This window comes from Lissotriton vulgaris, chromosome 7 (assembly GCF_964263255.1).
Source record: "Lissotriton vulgaris chromosome 7, aLisVul1.2, whole genome shotgun sequence".
Classification (NCBI taxonomy): Eukaryota; Metazoa; Chordata; class Amphibia; order Caudata; family Salamandridae; genus Lissotriton; species Lissotriton vulgaris.
The window spans coordinates 696,424,862-696,445,546 of record NC_141695.1 but is presented as its reverse complement, the minus strand read 5'-3'; the positions used below and the strand labels follow the sequence as shown (position 1 = coordinate 696,445,546).

The 20,685-nt window shown below is 48.8% G+C and overlaps 1 protein-coding gene across 3 annotated transcripts in view; it reads left to right on the top strand.

The window, feature by feature from the left end:
* The window catches only part of BPTF (bromodomain PHD finger transcription factor), a 1,660,779-nt gene that overhangs the window by 604,985 nt on the left and 1,035,109 nt on the right, over positions 1–20,685 (top strand). For all 3 annotated transcript variants that reach the window (XM_086930929.1, XM_086930930.1, XM_086930928.1), the window contains exon 16: positions 4,666–4,816. In XM_086930929.1, the coding sequence (XP_086787055.1) occupies positions 4,666–4,816 (151 nt within the window). The remainder of the gene's footprint in view (positions 1–4,665; positions 4,817–20,685) is intronic.

Genomic DNA, 20,685 nt, shown 5'->3' with positions numbered 1-20,685 from the left:
CCTCCATACAAATTGCATGCAGACTGCCATTGCAGGCTGCGTAACGTGGTGAAAACACAACATGGCGCACTCACTGTACCATGGCAAAGTCACGGCATATAATATATGTAAGTCACCCCTACAGCAGGCCTCAGAGCCCTAAGGCAGGATTCATTATATTTTATGTGAGAATATGTCTAAGACAGATATACCCCTGTGATGTCTCGTTCTGTTAATAGATATTACAAGTGAACAGCGAAGCCATCCTATGGTATGAACTGGGCACTGGTCATTACTGTTACCCAGCTACATAATGGCTTCACTGAAAACTATGGTGTTTGGTATCAAACACCTTGTCTTGATAAATCCATACTGATTCCAGTATTGGATTTATTATGACAGGCACTCAAAGGGCCCCTTAGAGGTGCCCCCTGAACCCTGCTAGTCTTCTAGGGTGCCGACTGACTGGTATTGTCAAGCCTGCCACCACAGACAAGTTTCTGACCCCCTGTAGGTGAGAGCCAGCGCTCTCTGAGGTCAGGAAACAATGCCGGCTCTGGAGAAGATGTTATCACCTCCTCCAGCCATATGGCTAGTGAATTTGCACACTACGGCCGGAGGCGTCAAAGACACTGCCTCCTTTAATATGCAACCATTGCTTTCTGCCAGACCTTGAGAATGACACCCCCTGCCCTAATGCCCACTCGGCACCAGGACAGGCGGGAAATTAGCTATGTAGTAGATGGTATTGCATGTCCAGGCTAATCACACCCCTAAGGTGTTCTCCACGAAAGAAGGGTGCCACCATTTTAGGAATTAGGAACTCTGGGACAGGATTATGCCTACTCCCCACAAGAATTGGTCATATAGGGTGTGTAGTGACCCCAGGGGTACATTGGCTACTCCACTTCACTCACCTTAACACCCCCCAAGTTTTGTATTTAGGTGGCCCCTGACACCAGGATCTCCGATTTGTCTGCTTGAAAGAAGGACAAAGAAGAGCTGAAGATGTGAGAACTGTGGACCAGCACCAAACTTCGCACACAACCCTGCCTGGCTGCTGCTGTCCCAACAGTCTCAAAGACTGACTCATCCAGAAGCACAAACCCCTGGAGGTCTGCCCAGCACTTCATCAACCCAGCAATATCTCCCTTGGAGTGGAGGAACAATTCCAGGCACCAGCAGGAACTGACCGCATATGCCCAGTCCACTGCCGTTTTGCTGACCATCATGTCTACCGAATGAGTATCTCGCCAAGAAGGGGTCACCAAGTGTCCAGGAGGTGCCCTGTAGATCCATCCAGTCTTCGAGATGCTGAGCTTTCATGGAGCCTCCTTTCACCAATACTCGGGGTACCGGAGACAGTTGAAAGCACCAAGACTTGTTTGTGTTAATTCAGAACACCACCACCACTGCCAAAACTTACCTGCACGTTGAAGGACTTTGAGAGGCCAGTTCCACACCAAGATTTGCCCTGTTGTGTTTCTTTCCCCTCTTCTGCAGGTACACCAAGAACTGTGAGAACCTCTAAATCAAACCCGCTGGGCAAAAACACCTCTGCACCCTAGTTCCCCAGCCCAGGTTCAAATAAAGTGATTGTGTCTCTGTGGTCCTGAGACCCTCGAGATCCAAGCCCTGTTCCGTCCCCCGGATTCTGCTGATCTGGTCCCATAGTCCCCACTTGCTGTCTTTTTCTTACAGGTTCTTATCCCCATTGACTTTAGCGTGTAGCGTTCATGGCTGCCTCTGCATACAGCACCTCTGCACCCATGCACCCCAGGGCAGGTAAACTTGAACTGCTGATGCTTTCTTGGACCTTGGCCCCTACTTACCTTAAGATCAGAAGAACAGTCCTGTAAGTAGTCTGTGAGTGTATCTATGCAGTGATTGTTTTTCACATAGGATAACATAACCACATTCGAGGCTCATGCTTCAAATCTGACAGCTGTGATTTTCTACTGAATGAATGAATTATCTTGGTGTCTAAAATTACATAAAAATCTATTATTTTTCTAAATTGGTCTCGAGTTTCTTCTCGAGTGCGTGTCTCATTTATTGACCATTAAAACAATGGGGTTGACCCAGTGAGTCAAAGGACCTGGGAATCAATTGATATATAGAAACAAAGTGGTCCTAGACGCAACTTTGGTTTTTTGAGTTGTGTCTAGGACCACTTTGTTTCTATATCTTATTTATTGACAACAAATGCTTAACAGTATAGGCCTAAACTGCTACCCACACTAACACAAAGAGAGCATTGGGATTATTAATTTAATCCCTGTGAGCCAATAAGTGTTGTCAGTACTTTCTACATAGTTTACCTCATTTTGGTGCACTACATAAAAAGCTGGTTTCTTACTCTGTATGATTTAAAGCCTGCTAGGACCCTGTAGTAAAAGTCCTCTGTTAGCATTGTCGGACTTTAGAAAGTCACCACTTTGTTATCCAAATCTTTGGTAGCCTTTCCAGTTTATCTGCAGCAGCTCTCACCTGAAACAACCTTGTTTTTCACTCTGCTAAGGACTGTGAACAGCTTCTAAGAATTTTTGGTTTGAGGAGGTTGTAAGGCCTCATCCATCAGGATGACTACTGGGCGGTGGCCACAGATGGCCTAGCTTTAAAAACACTACTGCCTCAGTGAAGCAAATGGCAATCACGCATTCATTATGTAGGCAGACTGGCTGACATCTCCAGAGGGGGAAAACCTGTTGCAGAACCAGTTTTCCATGAGGAGTGGCTAATTGGCTGGGTACACCTCATGTGGTGTGCCCAGGGCTCCTCACAGGGGAAGAAGGCTTGTGCCATCTTAGTTTACTTGTGGACAAATTCTGAAGACAGTTGTAACCGGCGACAAGTCGATCAGTGGCAAATGGATCTGCATTAGCGCATCATGGAATATAGAGTCTGGAGGCCAGTGGCGAACCCAGAAGCTCGTGGACCCCAGCGTAGCCCAGGGAACACTCACCCCATTTGTTCCATAGCTCCTGCATCTTCAGTATCCTTGGCATCTACTCATCATCCTGAATCAAGACCACTCTATTGCTAGAACCACAATCCCAATGAAATCGGCTGTGAATACTCGACGGCATGATGCGACACTGGTTCCCAACCTGTTTCGGCCGGTCCAAGAGAGGATTGGTAGTTATGCTAACCATTGGCTCAGGAACCGCCATGCAAATTACAAAGATTTATTGGACCTTAAAAGAAGGTACACAACAGGTCCTCCTGCAAGAAAGGGACACTCACCGGTGAAAGAGTGCTGAATATCGATGTAACCGCAGACCATTCATCAACTATTGGCAGCTGTACTTCATCATGGGATCGAAGGAGATAGTCCTGAGGCAGGAGAAGACTTCTGAAGTTAGTGCACTACGGGATGGCCCAGAAATACTCAGCACAACTCTTCTACAGCTCCAGCTTCATCCATATTCTTGGCATCTTCTAGCATCATACTACAAATAGATGGAGATAGAACTATTTTAAGTGAGTTTAATCCACTTCCTTCTAATGCCTGTAAATAAAATCAGTAGATAGAGAACTCATTGGTTGGTCAAGCTACTCAACTCAAACCATCCAGAATCTGTTTACAGTATAGAAAGTGAAATGGTTTGGAGTTTACCAATTTCCAAACATTTACCTGGTTGACTAGACCACTCATTGGAAAGAGTAAGGTGTGAAGCACAGTAGCTCTTCTGTAGGTCAGCACTATTCAGCCTGCATTTAAAACTACATTTGTGACGCACTGCTGTGGACTGGACTATTTGGGTTCACCACCCCATTTTTGAACACGTAACCTTACTATTAAATTAACTAGTACGTTTAAAAAAGAAATTTCCAGTGATGTCTTATGAATTAATTCATCTGATGCTAACAGCATCCATTAACTCGAGTCCGAAATGATCATGCCACGGTTGGCTAGGTGGTGGTCTTCTCACAGACTCTGATCATGGGTGAAAGAACAAGCTTTGGTTCACATTATTATGTTGGATGAATAACCTAGGCTTCTCAGGCCACACTACAGTTCCATTTTTATTTTTATCTTGGTCGTCTCCCAAGCTCCTACTCACTTGAGTTGGAGGACTCATTTAAGTAATGATTTGATTATTTTTTTGCTATATCTGTCAAAGTGAAGATCGTATCATGTGCTTCTCTATGGGCCTGGGGAGCCCAGATTGATTCAGGAATATGTGGGGAGAATTAGGATTTGCTGGGGCAACTGAACTCTGATAAACTTTCTCTGAGCGTACATAAATTTAAATATTTAATGAGTAATGCACACTCACTCAAACTTTAGCTGTCAAGGAGTAGGAAATTCATCCTTTCATTTGGAGACCTACTCAAACAAGCAGAAATAAACCGTTATTTAATTCTCTGTGTAATTGCGCAGAATATTCAAAACATGGAACTCTAATCCTATAAGTGCTGGAGCTGGAGAACCTTTGTTGTAGGTAAGCAAATTTTTCTTTTTTCAAGTTATTGGACAAAGCACAATACGCTATTAGGGTATGCATATTTTTGGGTAATATTTGACTATGTAGGTTACTATCATTTAAGAACCATTACAGTAAATAACGTCTCATTAACAGTGTCTTTTTACTACTATTTCATAGATTTTGTCTTTATTACTGTTCACTTTTATGTTGCTTTTTTGGTTTTAACTAGATTCCTCATTTTTTTCTAATAAAGAAACTCCTACTCCACAGAGGAAAGGTCTACGTTCAAGTGCCCTGAGACCCAAGAGGCCAGAAACCCCCAAACAAACGGGTCCTATTATAGTTGAAACCTGGGTTGCTGAAGAAGAGTTGGAATTGTGGGAAATCAAATGTTTTTCAGAAAGGTGAAGCCAGATTGATTTATTCCCCATATTCTTTGCTGATCTCTACAAACAAGATGTGTAAATTTGTGTTTGGGATTGTTTTTACACACCAGTTTATACTGTATATTTGGGATACTGCAAATAATGGGAGTTTGTGAAAATCCCTAGCCATTTTTACCTACTGTTTATATTTTAATTGGACAAGTGAATGTATGTTTTAAAGATCATTTGTTAGCCAATTGAGTCATATTTCTGGCTCGGGCAAGTACATGCCGGTATAGGCTACTTCAGTGTGCATCTCTGTTATAACCACAACAATAGATCAAGTTATGTTGAAAAATATTTGTAAAGCTCATTTTAAACCCGAAGGTCTTGTGGCCCTATAACAACAGAAGATAACACAACAGAAGGACGAAGACCGTGTGCACATTTTCAAAAGTCCCCTTGAAAAGCAAGGTCTTTAGCCCTTTCCTAAATAAAGTAGTTCAGGGGTAGAATGTCTCTCTGCTGGTTAGCTATTCCACTTAGGCGCAAGTAAAAATAAAAAGCTATGCCCGCCCATTCTGGTTTCCTTAAACTTTGGGATCACCAGAATGTTAATAGAAGCTGAGCGGAGAGTTCTCCTTGGAGAATATCTCACTATACGATCTCTTAAGAAGTCAGGGGCCATCCCCTTCTGTATCTTAACAATTAGACCGCAAGTTTTAAATATCCACTGTTTGATCTGGGGCCATTGTAGGCTCTTCACATAGGCAGTAATCGGTGCTCTTCAAGGAATTCTAAAAATAATTCTGGCAGCAGCATTCTGCATTAGCTGTAGAGCGAGTGAGAGAGTGAGAACACTAAAATACAGTAGAAAATTATTGACAATAACAATATGTATTTTTGGGCCCTGTGAATTAGGAGTCTTAAAACTGTTTGTATTTGCCGGCGTTTGAAATACCTTCAAGCATGTATTATGTCCAGATGGACTACCATATTGCTTATTTATATCACCCATTATTATTTGCTACCTTGTAGAGCAAGCACAGCACTGCATTATACACTTAGCTGTGAACTGCATAAGCTTTTCAGCTTCCGCCTGAGGTTGTCAACGACATCCTTTCATTATGTTGGCCCTCCTTAAAGTCTGTGTACACCGGGTGGTAGAAATATTTTGTTGTTTGGGGTGAAAGGGTGGTCATGGTTTCTCTGAAGGAACATATTTCTGATGTTTCGCACTTCGCACTTTTATTGACCCATGGGTACATTTAACAGTTAAGTTACAGCCATGTGTGCCAGACCAACCCATCTCTATTGAAGTTCCCAATTGTTATGAGGATTTCGAAGGGGCTGTAATGTTTGCCATCACCTTTTAATTATGCCTGATTTTGACCTAAGCCTGGTCTTAACCTTCTTCGCTGCTCATTAGTTTCGCATGGTCCATTGGTGAGTTGCACGTGCTGTCTGTCCGGCCCTTCTCCACATATTTTCACCCAGACATGCTAGTTCTGAGAATAAGGGTCCTTAATTTTGAAAATAGTTAATCCATTTCATGAGGAGGCCATATAGGCTGGACCTTTGGAGTGCAGTAAGCTATTCTCTTGACAGGACCGAGGAATTCTGATCCAGTGGGCAGTGCTTTGTAGGTGGATTGTACTTTCAGATCTGTTATATCCCGTCCTGAAAGGAACCTTCCGAAGTTATTAGTGCGTATGACTTTGGCATTGCCTAGGGGAGGCAAAATGAAAGGATGTGGGCACTGGGGTGGCAGTGGGAAGAGGGGTGCCTATTGCAGAACTATGCTGTGCCGCAAATTCAGCCTAATTCCACATGGTCGCGAAGCATTACTGTTTGACTTCTGAAGTACGAACAGATAAACCTTTCACTTTTTCGGTGCTCCAGGTCTTTCTGGTGTGATCATTCTTTCAGATTCACCACCTGGGAGGGGCATTACAATGGTGTATATTCAAAAGGTGAGTAATCTGTTTGTAGAAGTAACCATCAGATGAACAAGTTACTTAGCCTTTGTAACGATCTATCTGTGTGGATGCTCTTTTTACCTGCAGATTCTTCAAAGTTGGCTCTTTAATAAGGATTGAAATTAGATTGTAGTATTGCATATCCACTGACTAATTGCTGCTGTCCTTGTCTCTGCCTCTAAGGGCTAGTAAAAAATGGAATAGTTAATGACACCAGGCACCTGGTTGGCGATATGTGGCTCTGGTGATAACAGTTGTACCGGACAATGAGATGGACCTGAGTGGTAGTTACTGGTGCAGGAGAGCCACTTCAAAATTTTAGGATCATATCTGGTAATTGAAAAAATTCAAACATTAGGATTCTACATGTATATGAAGTTACTTGTCTTTCAAACCCCCCAGGATATTTCAGCATAGATTTGCAAATTTTGCGGCACAAAAATGTATATTTAGTGGCACAAAAATAGAAATTTAGCGGCATTAGTGCGGCACTTTTATTATACTCTTAATCATTCCTTTTCAGTCTTAAATCAATGGAAACTGTTTTAGCAGAGCATCTCACTTTCAAATAGGCATTTTAAAGTGTCTGAGAGTACTTGTTTGCTATGCTAAGTTCCCGAGTGCTGTAATAGCTGGCAGCAACTTTTTTCTCATGTTGCTGGCAGCCAATCTGAGAACTTGCGGAACTCTGACTACCGCAGGAGAGAGAAGGCCCAAGTGAAATAAAGATCCCAGGGCCAATCATAACTCTCTACTCTTAAACTGGCGTGCCCCCGAGAGTCTAGGACACTTTAGCAAGCTTAAATGCACCCCTGCTGGGGCCCGAAACAAGAAGAGAGGGGATGCGTTGGTGCCCAACGCTGATCCCTGCTTCCGGTCTTCTCTCGCCCCTGAACAGGGTGATGGCACCCCTACCCTGACCAGTGGCATCAACCCTTCCACTCTCCCGCCACGGACCCTACTTACAAGCCTACACAATGGTTTGCTGTGATTTGATTCTCTCCCGGCTGCTCATGCACCTAAAACTGCACAGTAAACAACAAGTTTCAGATGTGATTATACTGACTGACACCCCCTCGGCCCCACCTTCCACCGCCCCCTCCTCCAAGGCACAAGTCCTGAAAAAAAAGTGGGGGGACTAACCAAGTTATGTAGTTTGCAAGTGACCTCATGGCAAGTCTCACCATAGCACATGACACCACGGATCATGGCATTGCACGTGTGATCACAGGAAGTGACATCCGATATTAAGACCTCACACATATGTTATCAGATATATCATGAGTACATTAAACTGCATTAAGATATTTAACAAATTAGGTTTTGCTTTGGGCATGTGCCAAAATAGTGGTGCAATCCCAACGGAAAATCTGGCCCTCAACTAATAATATTTTTTTTTCCAAAGCTTTGTCTCATAGAATTTGGCAACAAGGTGTAGCATGTAACATCTCTTCTGCTTAATTAATTGAAAAGCATGCATTTTAAAATATTTTGTGGGGTTAAGACATCTGCTACATAGGTGCCCAGCAAATCACAGGAAACAATAATGGTGAGATAATTCTGAAAGTTATAGCATTTGTTGGAGAGATCTGAGTTTTTTGAAGTCCCAGATTTGCCAAAAAGTAGTATATGAAGGTTAATGTATTTCCTGCAAAGCACATCACGCACATGCAGATGAGAGATTTTTATTTTATGTAGCTAGGTAAGTAAGTAATTGCTTTAAACACAAAAATTATTTTGTTAATTGTAGTTCAGAAATTATAATCCTTCTAATATAGAACAGTGAGCTGTGAAGGACAAGTAACTCCTACACCATATAACCCTCACTGACTTATGTAACACATCTTGTACATTGATTTACATACGATTTATTACCAATGTGTATGTTATGTAAAGCGCTCTGACACCCGGCATTGGGATGAGAAGCGCTATAAAGAAATAAAATAGTACTATTTAAATTATTTTTGTAAATACTTGGACAGGCCAACACATTAGACATTGTTACAGTGCATGAACTTACTTAAATAAAGGGACTGAACAAAGTCAAAAGCATGCCTCTCTTAAGTACCTGTAAAGAAATAACAAGATGTGTACTTTTGTATCCCCTCCGTTGTATTTGCATTTAAGTGAAGTTCCAGGCCGCTGCATAATACAATACAATACACCGTGTTTAATGGCAGCTGGTGGTGACAGGCTTACCTCTAGGTAGACATGTGAATGTTTTGTCCTGTACAAAGCGCTATGTAACCTCAGTGCCCTCTAGGTGATTGATCGCATTTAGAGTCCGAATCTGGTGCTGCTGAACAATTAAGTACACTGGAACTCACAACCACCATTGCAATGGGAACCTCTCCCACTGCACACCAGTGATTCTGAGACTTACACAGAGATGTATGCTACTGTGGACTTCATACTCATTCGATGCTTAGCCTCTCTGTATGGAGATTGCTAGTCAGGCTATGCAGTGTGTGTCTACTGCAATATGATGACCTGGCGAGTAAAAATGAGGCCGGGATTGTCTAAATTTAAACCCAGGAACACAGGATATTATGGCTATGATAACTCAGTACTATGAAAGGCTAGTACTTTCCCATAAATCTCCAAGCTGCCAAATATGTTTGTGTCATGTACATGTAACGTCGCAGAGTCCTCCCACCCACTTGGCAAAATAAGAGACAGAGGGACGAGTCTCAGCTTTCGGAGGGCCACGCTGGACAAAAAAGATATCTATTAAACTGTATGAAACATTAAGCATTTAAAATCTGGCAGCCGCTCCCTTGAAGCAGGCAGAGCGTAAGCAACATCGTGAACTGAAACTCCCCCCATCAATAAACCGTAAATAATATCAAACCACCTGTAAAAAGGGCCGGCGAGTCTTGCATCTTGTGTGGTGCACGCAAGCCATCATTGGAGAGATGCAACAGAGGAGATTTATACTGTCAGAGGGTAAATGTCAGCCCGGCTCTCAGCATAAATTACAAGAAAGTATTCAACATGTTCCACGGACAGTTAAAACTATAAAAACAATGCACAAATTCCTCAACAGACCTGCAGGCGATTTAGTTTCCATAATTACTTTCTCTGCTTCTCCTACAGGAGACAGGACTGCTGCAGATTTCTGCCGCCCAGACACCAAGCCCTGATTTCGCGGGCACTTTTGTAAAAAGCGCAGCCTTTTTACAAAAGTGCTGATTTTGCGATTATTTAGCAAATTGCGAAATCCTGGAGGGTCTGGTCTTTACATACTACTTTAGGCCACAGTCCCAGTAAACTTCACTTTCTGATGGATAATTCTAACCGCAGGTTCCTCATATTATGAATATTTCCCATGTGTCAGACTGGATCTGAAAACTTTAAAGCAGTACTCCTGAGTGCCGGTAAGTGGCGCTGTGCAGCTCTGCACTGTCATCGTTCTGCTCTTAAAGCGACAGCCATATAACCGCCACCTTTATGCTCTGACCTCAATTCCTCTTGCTCAACACCTTCAGATGCTTATCTGGTGCTACTTCTTGGACTTTACAGACCTTTTTTTGAAAATTTCACACATTGTGCAAGGGAAGATGTCACCCCATAAAACAAGTGTTCAACCTGTGTAGGGACTGTTGCAAACAGATGTCCATGACAGCCCCTCATGAAGTATGCTTATGGCGCTTGGGCTTGGAGTACAATTCTGTGGCAATTGACGACTGCTCCCAGATGAATCCAGAGGCCATGTGGCACCACGAGCCGAAGCTGTAAATAACCTAACTTGAGAATTCTCCATGCCTTGAGTGGTGGAAGTCGATAGCAAGGTCCCGTTCCTAAAATTGTTGAAGCTGCAGATCATCATCGCAGTCAATGCCAGTTTCTTAAATAGTTCTGTAGATACTGCCCTGTTTTGCCTCCCAGCCTATTGCTGAGAAAAGTGATTCCTTCCCCATTATGTGACAGGCGGCAGAATATTGGACCTACAGCTGTCTACTGTGGTGCTGAAGACAGAGGTACTCCAGCCTGGTCAAGCTCGCACAGAAGCTTTACTACCATTCCTCATTACAGATAACCACTTTGGTGAAACCATGTTCAGGACTTACCAGTTAACAGGCATTTCACTCTGTGCCATTGTCTAGCACCAGATAACCCTGTTTCTGTTTCACAACATTCTATACCAGAGTGTTTGGTGGCGAGGCATCCGCTAGAAAAGTAAATTTCAACGTCCTTTCCATCACCCTACCTGATCACAAGTCTAAAAGAAAAGAGACATTTGGTAAACATATTTCTTCTTCCAGAAGCAATTCTCTCAGTTCATTAAAGGCCAGCTATTCTTAAGGCAGTTACTTCTATTCCCTATAAGACTCAGTGACCCAAGTATTGCCTGCAGCTACATTCTACCTCAGTGTGTCCCTGGCCCTAAGTACACAGAATGTCTGTGATGCATCAACGTTTGTAATTGTCTGGTTTAGCTATGGCTGACTCCTTATGTTGGTCAATAGGTAAAAGTGCAGCACATGAATGCCATGTTTAGATGAGGTCTAAGGGCTTCTCCAAAGATGTTCAGGCATCTTTATAGATCATGCAATTCGATGGCTCTCGCCTTTTGGGGACGAGACACATTCGACCCGGTATGATTTAAGAAACCTCAGTCACCTGCCACCCGCTTACATACCCAAGCATTCACATCCACAAAACCACTTAAGTGTGTACTTGCAAGCCCATAGCCACCCCGCCGGTGGCAGGATACAATACTTCCTTAAAGGATGACAAGACATTACATCAGACAAGTGGTCCTCCAAATTGTACATTTGAAAGAAACAGGTTAGTGTTAGATTCCTTACCTTAGAATATCCCCAGGCGTCAGACTGGATCCGTAAAGTTTTGCGTAGCAGTACCCCTGCGCATCGGTAGGCGTCGTCTGCGGCTCCGCGTCCGTTGTCGGCGTCGTGATCGCCGGGATGACGTTGTCTGAGTACTTATACGCCGTCCTCGCGCGCTGACGTCAGTTCTTCTTTTTTCCGCGCCAGCAAGCGCAGATCCGGGAAGAGCAGTACTCCTAGTCCATTTTTGACTAAACTTTTTGATCTCTTTTGGATCCTTCTCGAGTCGATTCCTCGACTCGCGCTGCCGATAGGGATGCCTAGGTTCAAACCCTGCGACGATAGTCACCGATTGATGTCGTGCCCGACCCCCACCGTCTGTGCCTTTACTGTCTCGGGCCGACCACGATGACAAGTCGCGCCCGACTGCCGGGCCTTGACCTCGAAGGCTAGGGGTCGGGCTGCAAGTCCTCGGGTAATTCGAGGCATAAGAAGTCAAAGAAGTGACATTGCTCTTCCGACTCCCCCCGACGCTCGCGCGACGCGGCCGGGGGGTTTGTCGGAGCCGCAAGCGCGTGTCCACCTCCACACCCGCCGGTCCCTGGGCTGCATGCGACGCCGGAGTAGATTGGCGCCTTCCACAAGGCCATGAGGTCGCGCTTCCCTCAGTCGGAACCCACCGAAGGGCCTTCGGGCCTGCGGGTCCGTCTGGGAGCCCAAGCGGGCCAGCGGCTCCGGCGCCGTCGGGTGCTTCGGCCCCGCCGCCGTTGACGACTCTCGTTCCGACGCCGCAGGGCTCCTCAGGATCCAGGCCTGGATCCGTGACGACGCCGGTCGACCTTACGACCCCTCCGCTGGCGCCGTCACCAAGGGTGCCGCCCCCGACGCCGTCCCCTGACAACGTTGTCCCCGGTCCGGATCTGGCGTCGGACCGGGGCCGCCCGGCGCCGTCTTCAACGCCGATTGGTGAGCCCTTCACCGAAGACCCGGCTCCATCTTTTATTCCTGACTATCAGGAGATGGATAACGACGGGGACTGGAAGGGGTCTGAGGACCCTCTGGCACTGCAGTTCCAGTTGAGCCAGGACTGGGCAGACGAGCTGGAGGAGGCCAGTCGTCTGGACACTTCGCCTGACACTGGATTTCTCTACCCTCCTACCGTGGCTACGGAGGAGGGGCTGCTTACAGCGTGGTGTTGACTAGGGCGGCCAAGGCCTTGGCTCTTGAGGTCCGGGTCACAGCCGTGAGGACTAACCTCCTCACCGAGGTGCTCAAACCGCAGGCAAGCTCCTCGGAGCTTCTCCTGCCGTTTAACGAAGCTCTGGTGGGCACCTGGTCCAAGCCCTCTACAGGCGTCCCTGTAGATCTGAACGTGGCCCGACGCCACCGCCCGGCTCCGGGCGACCCCAGCTTCCTGTCCGTTCGCCCCACCCTTGAGAGCCTGGTGATCCAGGCCTCTACCTCCGAGACCGCATTCCCGACCGCTCCTCTGGATCCGGAATCCAAAAGGTACGATCAGTTTGGGAAGAAACTGTTCTCCTCACTGAGTTTGGGGTTGCGGTCTGTCAATACCGCCTGCCTTTTGGGCCGTTACACCCCCCGTCTGTGGGATACGGTTGCGGAAGTGCTGCCGCAGTGCCCGGTGGAGGTCCAGGCAAAGCTTACCCAGGCCCTAGCAGAGGGACGAGATGCAGCACGCTATTCCATTTGATGTGGCCTCGATACCACAGACTCGCTGGGAAGGGTGATTGCGACGACGGTGGCGATTCGGCGCCACACCTGGCTGAGGTCCGCCAACTTTTCGGGGGATGTCCAAGCAACCCTTATGGACATGCCCTTTGATGGCCGCCGCCTCTTTAACGACAAGGCGGACAGTGTCCTGGAGCGTTTCAAGGACTCCACGGCTAAGTCCTTGGGCCTCGGCCAACGCCAGCAAACTTCCGCCTTTCGTGGCCAAGGAAGGGGCGCCCCCACACGTCCAGCTAGCCACAGGCCACAGAACTAACCTCAACGCAGTCGCGGAAGTGGTAACCGCCGTGGCGGTGCAGGGGGACACCGGCAAGGTCGGTCCACACCCGCCCCTGCAGCATCTGCCTCTAAATACTCCTCCTCCGATTTTTCCGGCCCATTTGACACCAGTGGGGGGCAGGGTTCGCCATCACCTCCTCCACTGGCGCTCCATCACATTGGACAGGTCGGTGCTGCAAATTGTCCGAAGTAGCTACTCCCTCCCCTTGAGGCGACCCCTCCAGCCATGCCACCGCAGTACCACCGCATGTCGGGGGATCACTTGCGAATTCTTCAGGAGGAAGTTAGTGCCCTCTTGGCCAAGGGGGCCGCCAAGCGCGTTCCTGGGCCAGAAGTAGGACGTGGTTGCAATTCCCACTACTTTCTGGTACCCAAGAAGGGCAAAGGAGGCCTACGCCCTATCTTGTACCTACTGAGCGTCAACGGCTTCCTCCGGAAGGAGAAGTTCAAGATTCTGACTTTGGCTCAGGTCCTAGCTGCCCTGGACCCAGAAGACTGGATGGTAGCGTTGGACTTGCAGGACGCGTATTTCCACATCCCGTCCTGCTAGTCCCCTGGCGGTACCTGCGGTTCACGGTAGGCCACACGCACATTCAGTTTACCGTGCTCCCCTTCGGCCTTACCAGCGCCCCAAAAGGTGTTCACGAAAGTGATGGCGGTGGTCGCAGCTCATGTGCGCAGATTAGGAGTTTCAGTCTTCTCCTATCTCGACGATGGTTGTTGAAGTCAGGCTCGCCCCAGACAGTCGTCTCACACCTTCATCCTATGGCCGACCTCCTGCTTTTGCTGGGGTTCTCCATCAACGTGCTGAAGTCACACCTGTGCCCCTCTCAGAAGCTCCTTTTCATCGGAGCGGTTCTGGACTAAGCGCAGTTTCGGGTTTATCCCCCCGAACAGCGGGTTCGGGATATTCAGGCTCTGATTCCGATCTTTCAGCCTTTAACCCGAGTCTTGGTCAGGTTGACGCTGCGGCTCCTGGGGCTGATGGCCTCCTGCATCTTTCAGGTGCATCACACCCGGTGGCGGATGCGGGCTCTGCAGTGGGACCTGAAGTTTCAGTGGGCACAGCATCAAGGCAACCTGTCAGACCACGTCTGGAACTTGGAGGGCACTGCAAGACAGTTGCAGTGGTGGCTCACGAACTGCGATTGGGTCAGCTGCAGATTTCTCTCCATACCCCAACCGGAGCACGTAGTGGTGACGGATGCTTCCCTACCGGGATGGGGGGGCCACATGGGAGAGAGGGAGATCAGAGGCCTCTGGTCTCCGGTGGAGTCCCGACTCCACATCAACCTGCTGGAGCTGTGGGCGATCCAGCTTGCACTGAAGCCATTCCTTCCCTCTGTCCGGGGAAGTGTAGTGCAGGTGTTCATGGATAACACCACCGCCATGTGGTACTGCAACAAACGGAGGGGTGGGGTCGTGGACCCTTTGGCTGGAACACCAGGGCGTCTCCCTGGTGGTTCAACACCTGGTAAGTTCCCTGAACGCCAGGGCGGACAAACTCAGCCGCCGGTGCATGATGGATCACGAATGGCGTCTGAACTCTGACGTGGCACAAGGCCTCCTTCAGCAGTGGGGAGAGCCTTGGTTAGATCTATTCGCCACCGAAGAGAACGCGCAATGTCATCAGTTCTGCACGTTGGAATTTCCAAGGCGGCACTCGCTCTGAGATATTTTTCGTCGCAAGTGGAGTTGCGATTTGTTGTACGCCTTTCCGCCTATACCACTTTTGCCCAGAGTGCTGAAGAAGATCAGGCGCGACCGGTCCTAAGTCATCCTTGTGGCTCCGGACTGGGCACGAAGATATTGGTATCCTGAGCTACTCAGCCTGTCAGTCGATCTCCCGATTCGTCTGCCTCTTCAGGAGGACCTTCTGTCACAGCAGCAGGGGAGGGTTCTCCACCCGAACCTGTCCAGCCTCCACCTCCATGAGTGGAGATTGAGCGGCGGCAGTTGAGGCCATTTCACTTGCCTCCTGAAGTCTGTGATGTGATTCTGGCAGCCAGGTGTCCCTCCACGAAATCGGTATACGCCTGCAGGTCGATCAAATTTGTGGCATGGTGCACAGCAAAGGCTGAGGATCCACTCTCTACCCCCCTTTCTGAGGTTCTCCTCTTCCTACTTTCTCTTGCCCAGCAGGGCTCCTCTCTGGGCACTATCAAGGGCTACCTCTCTGCCATTTCAGCCTTCTTGAGGCTTCCTGATCAGCCTTCTCTTTTCAAGTCCCCTGTTGTAAATAGATTCTTGAAAGGCATCACACACATGTTTCCTCCTGTTCTTTCGTGATGCCTCAGTGGGACTTGAACCTTGTTCTGACCTATCTGATGTGCGCTCCTTTCGACCCACTTCACAATTGCCCTCTTCTTCCTCTGACTCTTAAGACTGCATTCCTGGTTGCCATCACCTCTGCCAGGAGAGTGAGTAAGCTCCAGGCTCTTTCTTCTAAGCCTCCTTTCCTTTCTGTCCATCCGGACATAGTTGTTTTAAAAACTTGTCCTTCTTTCCTGCCCAAAGTGGTTACGGCCTTTCACATCGGGCAGTTCATCATCTTGCCCACCTTCTTTCCGCCTCCGCATCCTTCGAAGGAGGAAGAGAGTCTCCACCGTCTGGACCCAAAATGTGCGCTCTCCTTCTACCTAGATCGCACACGCCAGTTCCGGGTGGAAGATCAACTCTTTTTTGGTTACTTGGGCCCGAAGAAGGGACGGATGGTGCACAAACAAACCATCTCTCGGTGGGTCGTGTTGTGCATCAAGGTCTGTTACTCCTTGGCTAGAAAGGATCCCCCTGTTGGGCTGAGGGCCCATTCCACCGGGGCCACGGCAGCTACAACTGCCCTTGGTCGGGGAGTCCCCTTGCAGGACATTTATCAGGCAGCTATGTGGGCCTAGCTGCACACGTTTGCTAGACACTACTACCTGGACAGCCATGTCCGGAGAGATGGCTTTATCAGCTGTTCAGTTCTCCAGGACTTTCTGGTGTGATCTTTGTAGGAGAGTGGGGTCTGCAATCCTATGGTCACCCCCGATTTTTGCTTTTTGCTTCACTGGTTTACGACTTTCCCTGGCTGTGGGCCTGCTAATCAGACCCACAGCCTAGCTGTTCTCTCTCTAAATTGACACACATGTACCTTAGGTGCATTTACCAATTGGTACTGGGCCACCTTATCAGTCCCTGTACAGCATACCTTAGGTATCCAGGGAATAGGTGTACCCAGGGCCTACCAGGGGCTGCAGCATGTATTATGCCACCCCTGGCTGGCCATCTAAATCTGACAAAACTGGCTGCACGACAGCTGGGGCAAGGTGGTGTAAACACCCTTTGCTTTAGATATAGTATCCCTATATCTAACCCTAAAATGGACACATGTATTCCTATCAGTCACTCCTATGGCAGGCCTTAGCAATCCTGAAGGCTGAGTGCTTGGAATTATGTGAGATGGTGCTCTGGCATGAGCTGAGCCCGTCTGCAGCTTGCGGAACCAAGTCCTAATAGCTGTTCCATGATAACGCGTCTCTGTTATGGGGTGCACTGTCCACTGGCTCACTATTACGTGATGCAAAATATACTCACAATCTTATTTACGTATTTAAATACGTAAATAAGATTGTGAGTATATTTTGCATCACGTAATAGTGAGCCAGTGGACAGTGCACCCCATAACACAGGTTCCTGTGGTCTACTTATCAATACTAACTTGACGGGGGCTAGTCAAGACATTGTTATGCACCAGTATTAAAAATACATAAACCAGTCAAACATTAGTTAAAAGTGATTACAAAGAGGAGTGCAAGGACTATTATTTTGTTTCCATGATAACGCGTACCATATACTCTTAAGTGCATTATAATCCTCGTGGTTATTTGCCAACTTTGGTATCGCTTTATCAAAACATGTCGAGTAAGGTGTCATACGAATTGGAATACTAACCCCTCGCCAATTCTGGCGACAGGGTTAGCATTCCACCCTTCTAGAGGGACACGACATGTATGTAACTGTGAACCCCGGTTAAAGTTTTTTTTTTTTAAACTTTATTTTTGGTGCAGACAATGATAGCATATAACAGTTGCGTCAACAGCCACAGGAAATCAACGACATTGTGTCATAGAACATTTTTCTGTATACACGGCCCATCAGCCCACAACCCGAGGGCCGGGCGGCGGTAGCTGGTAGCATATAAGCCAGGTCCTGAACCTAGCCCTGTGACTGCACGGCAGGATATTCTGATCTGCTTTTCTTTCGATTTTCTTTAATACAGGTTACCCCCCAACTCCCCAAAGGAACCCCTCCCCCCAAAACTACGGCATTCATGACTAAAACATGTGTACACAGGTCGTTCACCTCATTATGGCACTCCTATTGGCAGGCATAGCAGTGTTCGTTACGTAAATTAGGAATGACGCCTTGAGATACAAAACACAATACTTCCCAGTTGTAACCTACATGTGCGTGTGCGGTCAGACACTCCCCCAACTCACCGGTCTCCCCCACCCTCTCCACCGCCCTCACCGTCCTCATCCTCAGACTCTGTATCCCCAGGGGTGAACAACTCCGCACTCGTACCATCCGAATCTTCGGCTGCCTCACCCAGCACTCGCATCATTCTCCACGCAAGCAGGTCGTCCTGCAGTTTTACATCTCTACGCACGGTTTGCATAAAGGTTTCCTCCGCCAGTGACCATTCCCCCACATCCCTAAGCCAATGTGACATCTCCGGGGCCCTCTGTCCCATCCACGTGATGGCCACCCTCCTCCTTGCCAGTACTAGAAGTAGCTGTAACATCTTGTAGGGCAGAGTACACTTCCTGGGCTTGGGGACTAAGGCTAACAAGCAGTGAAGGGGGGTCAGTTCCATCCGGAGTGCAGTAACTCTACAAATGTGCGCCACCACCGACTGCCAGAAGGCGTAAACCAGTGGGCAGTCCCATGCTAGATGAAGAAAGGAGGCCCCCGGCGCGCCACACCTAGGGCAGTTATCGCGCCTGTCCGGGGCAATACGCTTCAAAGCAACCGGAGTCACATACGTTCGGTGTAAGAAGTTAAAGTGTGTCAATTTGAACCGTGCATTGCACAACACTTTCCGGGTGAGTGTACCAATGCGTTTGCGCTGTGTTGGGTCTAAAGCAACCCCCAGGTCAGCCTCCCAGGCCGCCCACGCCGGAGGAACCGGTGGAGTGAAGTCCTGCCGCATGGCTGAGTACAATAGTGTTACCAGCCTCCTGCCCCTACCACAGGATAGGATAATATTGAGGGTATGGGACACACGGGGCGCATCAGGGAATTGCGGCCAAGTATCTCGTGCCATTGCATGGAGGCCCCTGTAGTGTAGGAACTGTCCCTCCCCGAGTCCGAACGTCTCTGTCGCCCGTTCGAAAGATAGGAACGTATCGTCCGGGTAGAGATCTGCCAACAGCTCACACCCACCCGCTCTCCAGTCATGGAAAGGCATGTGTACCTCCATGTCCGCCACCGGGGCCATGATCCATATCGGCAGCTCTCTGTGAAAGGGGGCCCTCCGTAGGATTTTTTCCACAACACGCTGCCAAATGGCTGCGGTGTGTCGCACTATGTATGGCAGCGCCGCATCCGCGCCCCTGCCGCGCATCAGGGCCATCTGTACCGCCCTTTCATCTGCACTACCCACAAGGAGCCGAAGTTCCCAGGTGTCCGCATCCGCGAACCACCTGGCAGCTGGCAACAGCTGAGCTGCATAGTAGTAGAGGTCGAATCTCGGTGCCTCCAACCCCCCCTCCTCCCAGCTGCGGACCACCGTGTGCAAGGCAACTCTACTACGCCTGCCCGCCCAGAGTAAAGATGTAAGGAGAGTATTAAGAGTGCGGAACATCCGCGGGGGAAGTGGGCACAGCGAATTCTGTAACACATACAGTACCCGCGGCAGCATCACCATTTTCGCCACTGCCAGACGTCCCATCAGGGAGAGAGGCAACGTGTTCCAGAATGCCACTGATTGTTGTAGGGAGTGCACTACCCTGTCCGCATTGCGGGCCAGCAATTGTTCATCCGACGATGCCACCTGTATCCCCAGATAGCGGAAGGCTTCCAGTTCCCACCGCAGACCCAGGTGGGGCAAGTCCCCGCGCGCGTCCACATTACATCCCGCTAGGGGGAAGATCAGGGACTTCCCTGCATTGATACGCAGGCCCGAAGCTGCGCCAAAACGGTCCAGCAGCTGTAGCAAAACTGGTAACGCGTCCTGCGGAGACGTTAAATAAAACAGAGCGTCGTCCGCATACAAGGACACCGTGTGGACATTGCTCCCCACTTTGATCCCCCATTGGCCCATTGTGGTACGGACTTCCACCGCCAATGGCTCAATCGCCAAGGCGAACAGGAGCGGCGAGAGGGGGCATTCCCTGGCGGGTGCCTCTCTCCAACGCCCAGTCCTCCGAGCGTGCGGCCCCAAGTCTGACTCTGGCCCGAGGCGCCCGATACAGTATCTGGATCCATTTGCGAAACACGGGCCCCAATCCCACCTGCTGAAGCACCTCTGATAGGTATCCCCAGCTAACCGTATCAAATGCCTTGGCCAAGTCTATCGAAACCAGGACCTGGGATCTTCTCTACCGCGCACCTCATGCATAACATGGGTTAATCGCCGCAGATTCATCGCAGTGTTGCGTCTGGGGAAAAACCCACACTGGTCCTGGTGGACCAATTGGGCCATGTGCGGTGCCAACCGAGCAGCTAAGAGTTTGGTTAGGATCTTGACATCCGTAATAATCATTGTGATAGGGCGGTATGCCGCGGGGTCACAACCATCACCGCCCGGCTTTGGGATCATGCAGATCTCGCCCTGGTACATCGTGGGCGGGAGAGCTCCATCCGCCAGCGCCGTAAGAAAGACCTGGAGGAGGAGGGGGCCGAGGACGTCTCCGAATGCGTGGTAGAACTCGGGAGGAAACCCGTCTCCTCCTGGGGATTTCGCCGTCGGTAGGCTGGCCATAGCCACCCGCACTTCGTGGAGGGTCAAAGCCCCATCTAATTCTTCCGCTGCTTCGCTCGGGAGGGCCGGAAGGGTCACTCCACGGAGGTAAGACTGATAGGATGCTTCCGTGACCAGCGGATCTGCCGTATACACCTGCTGCAG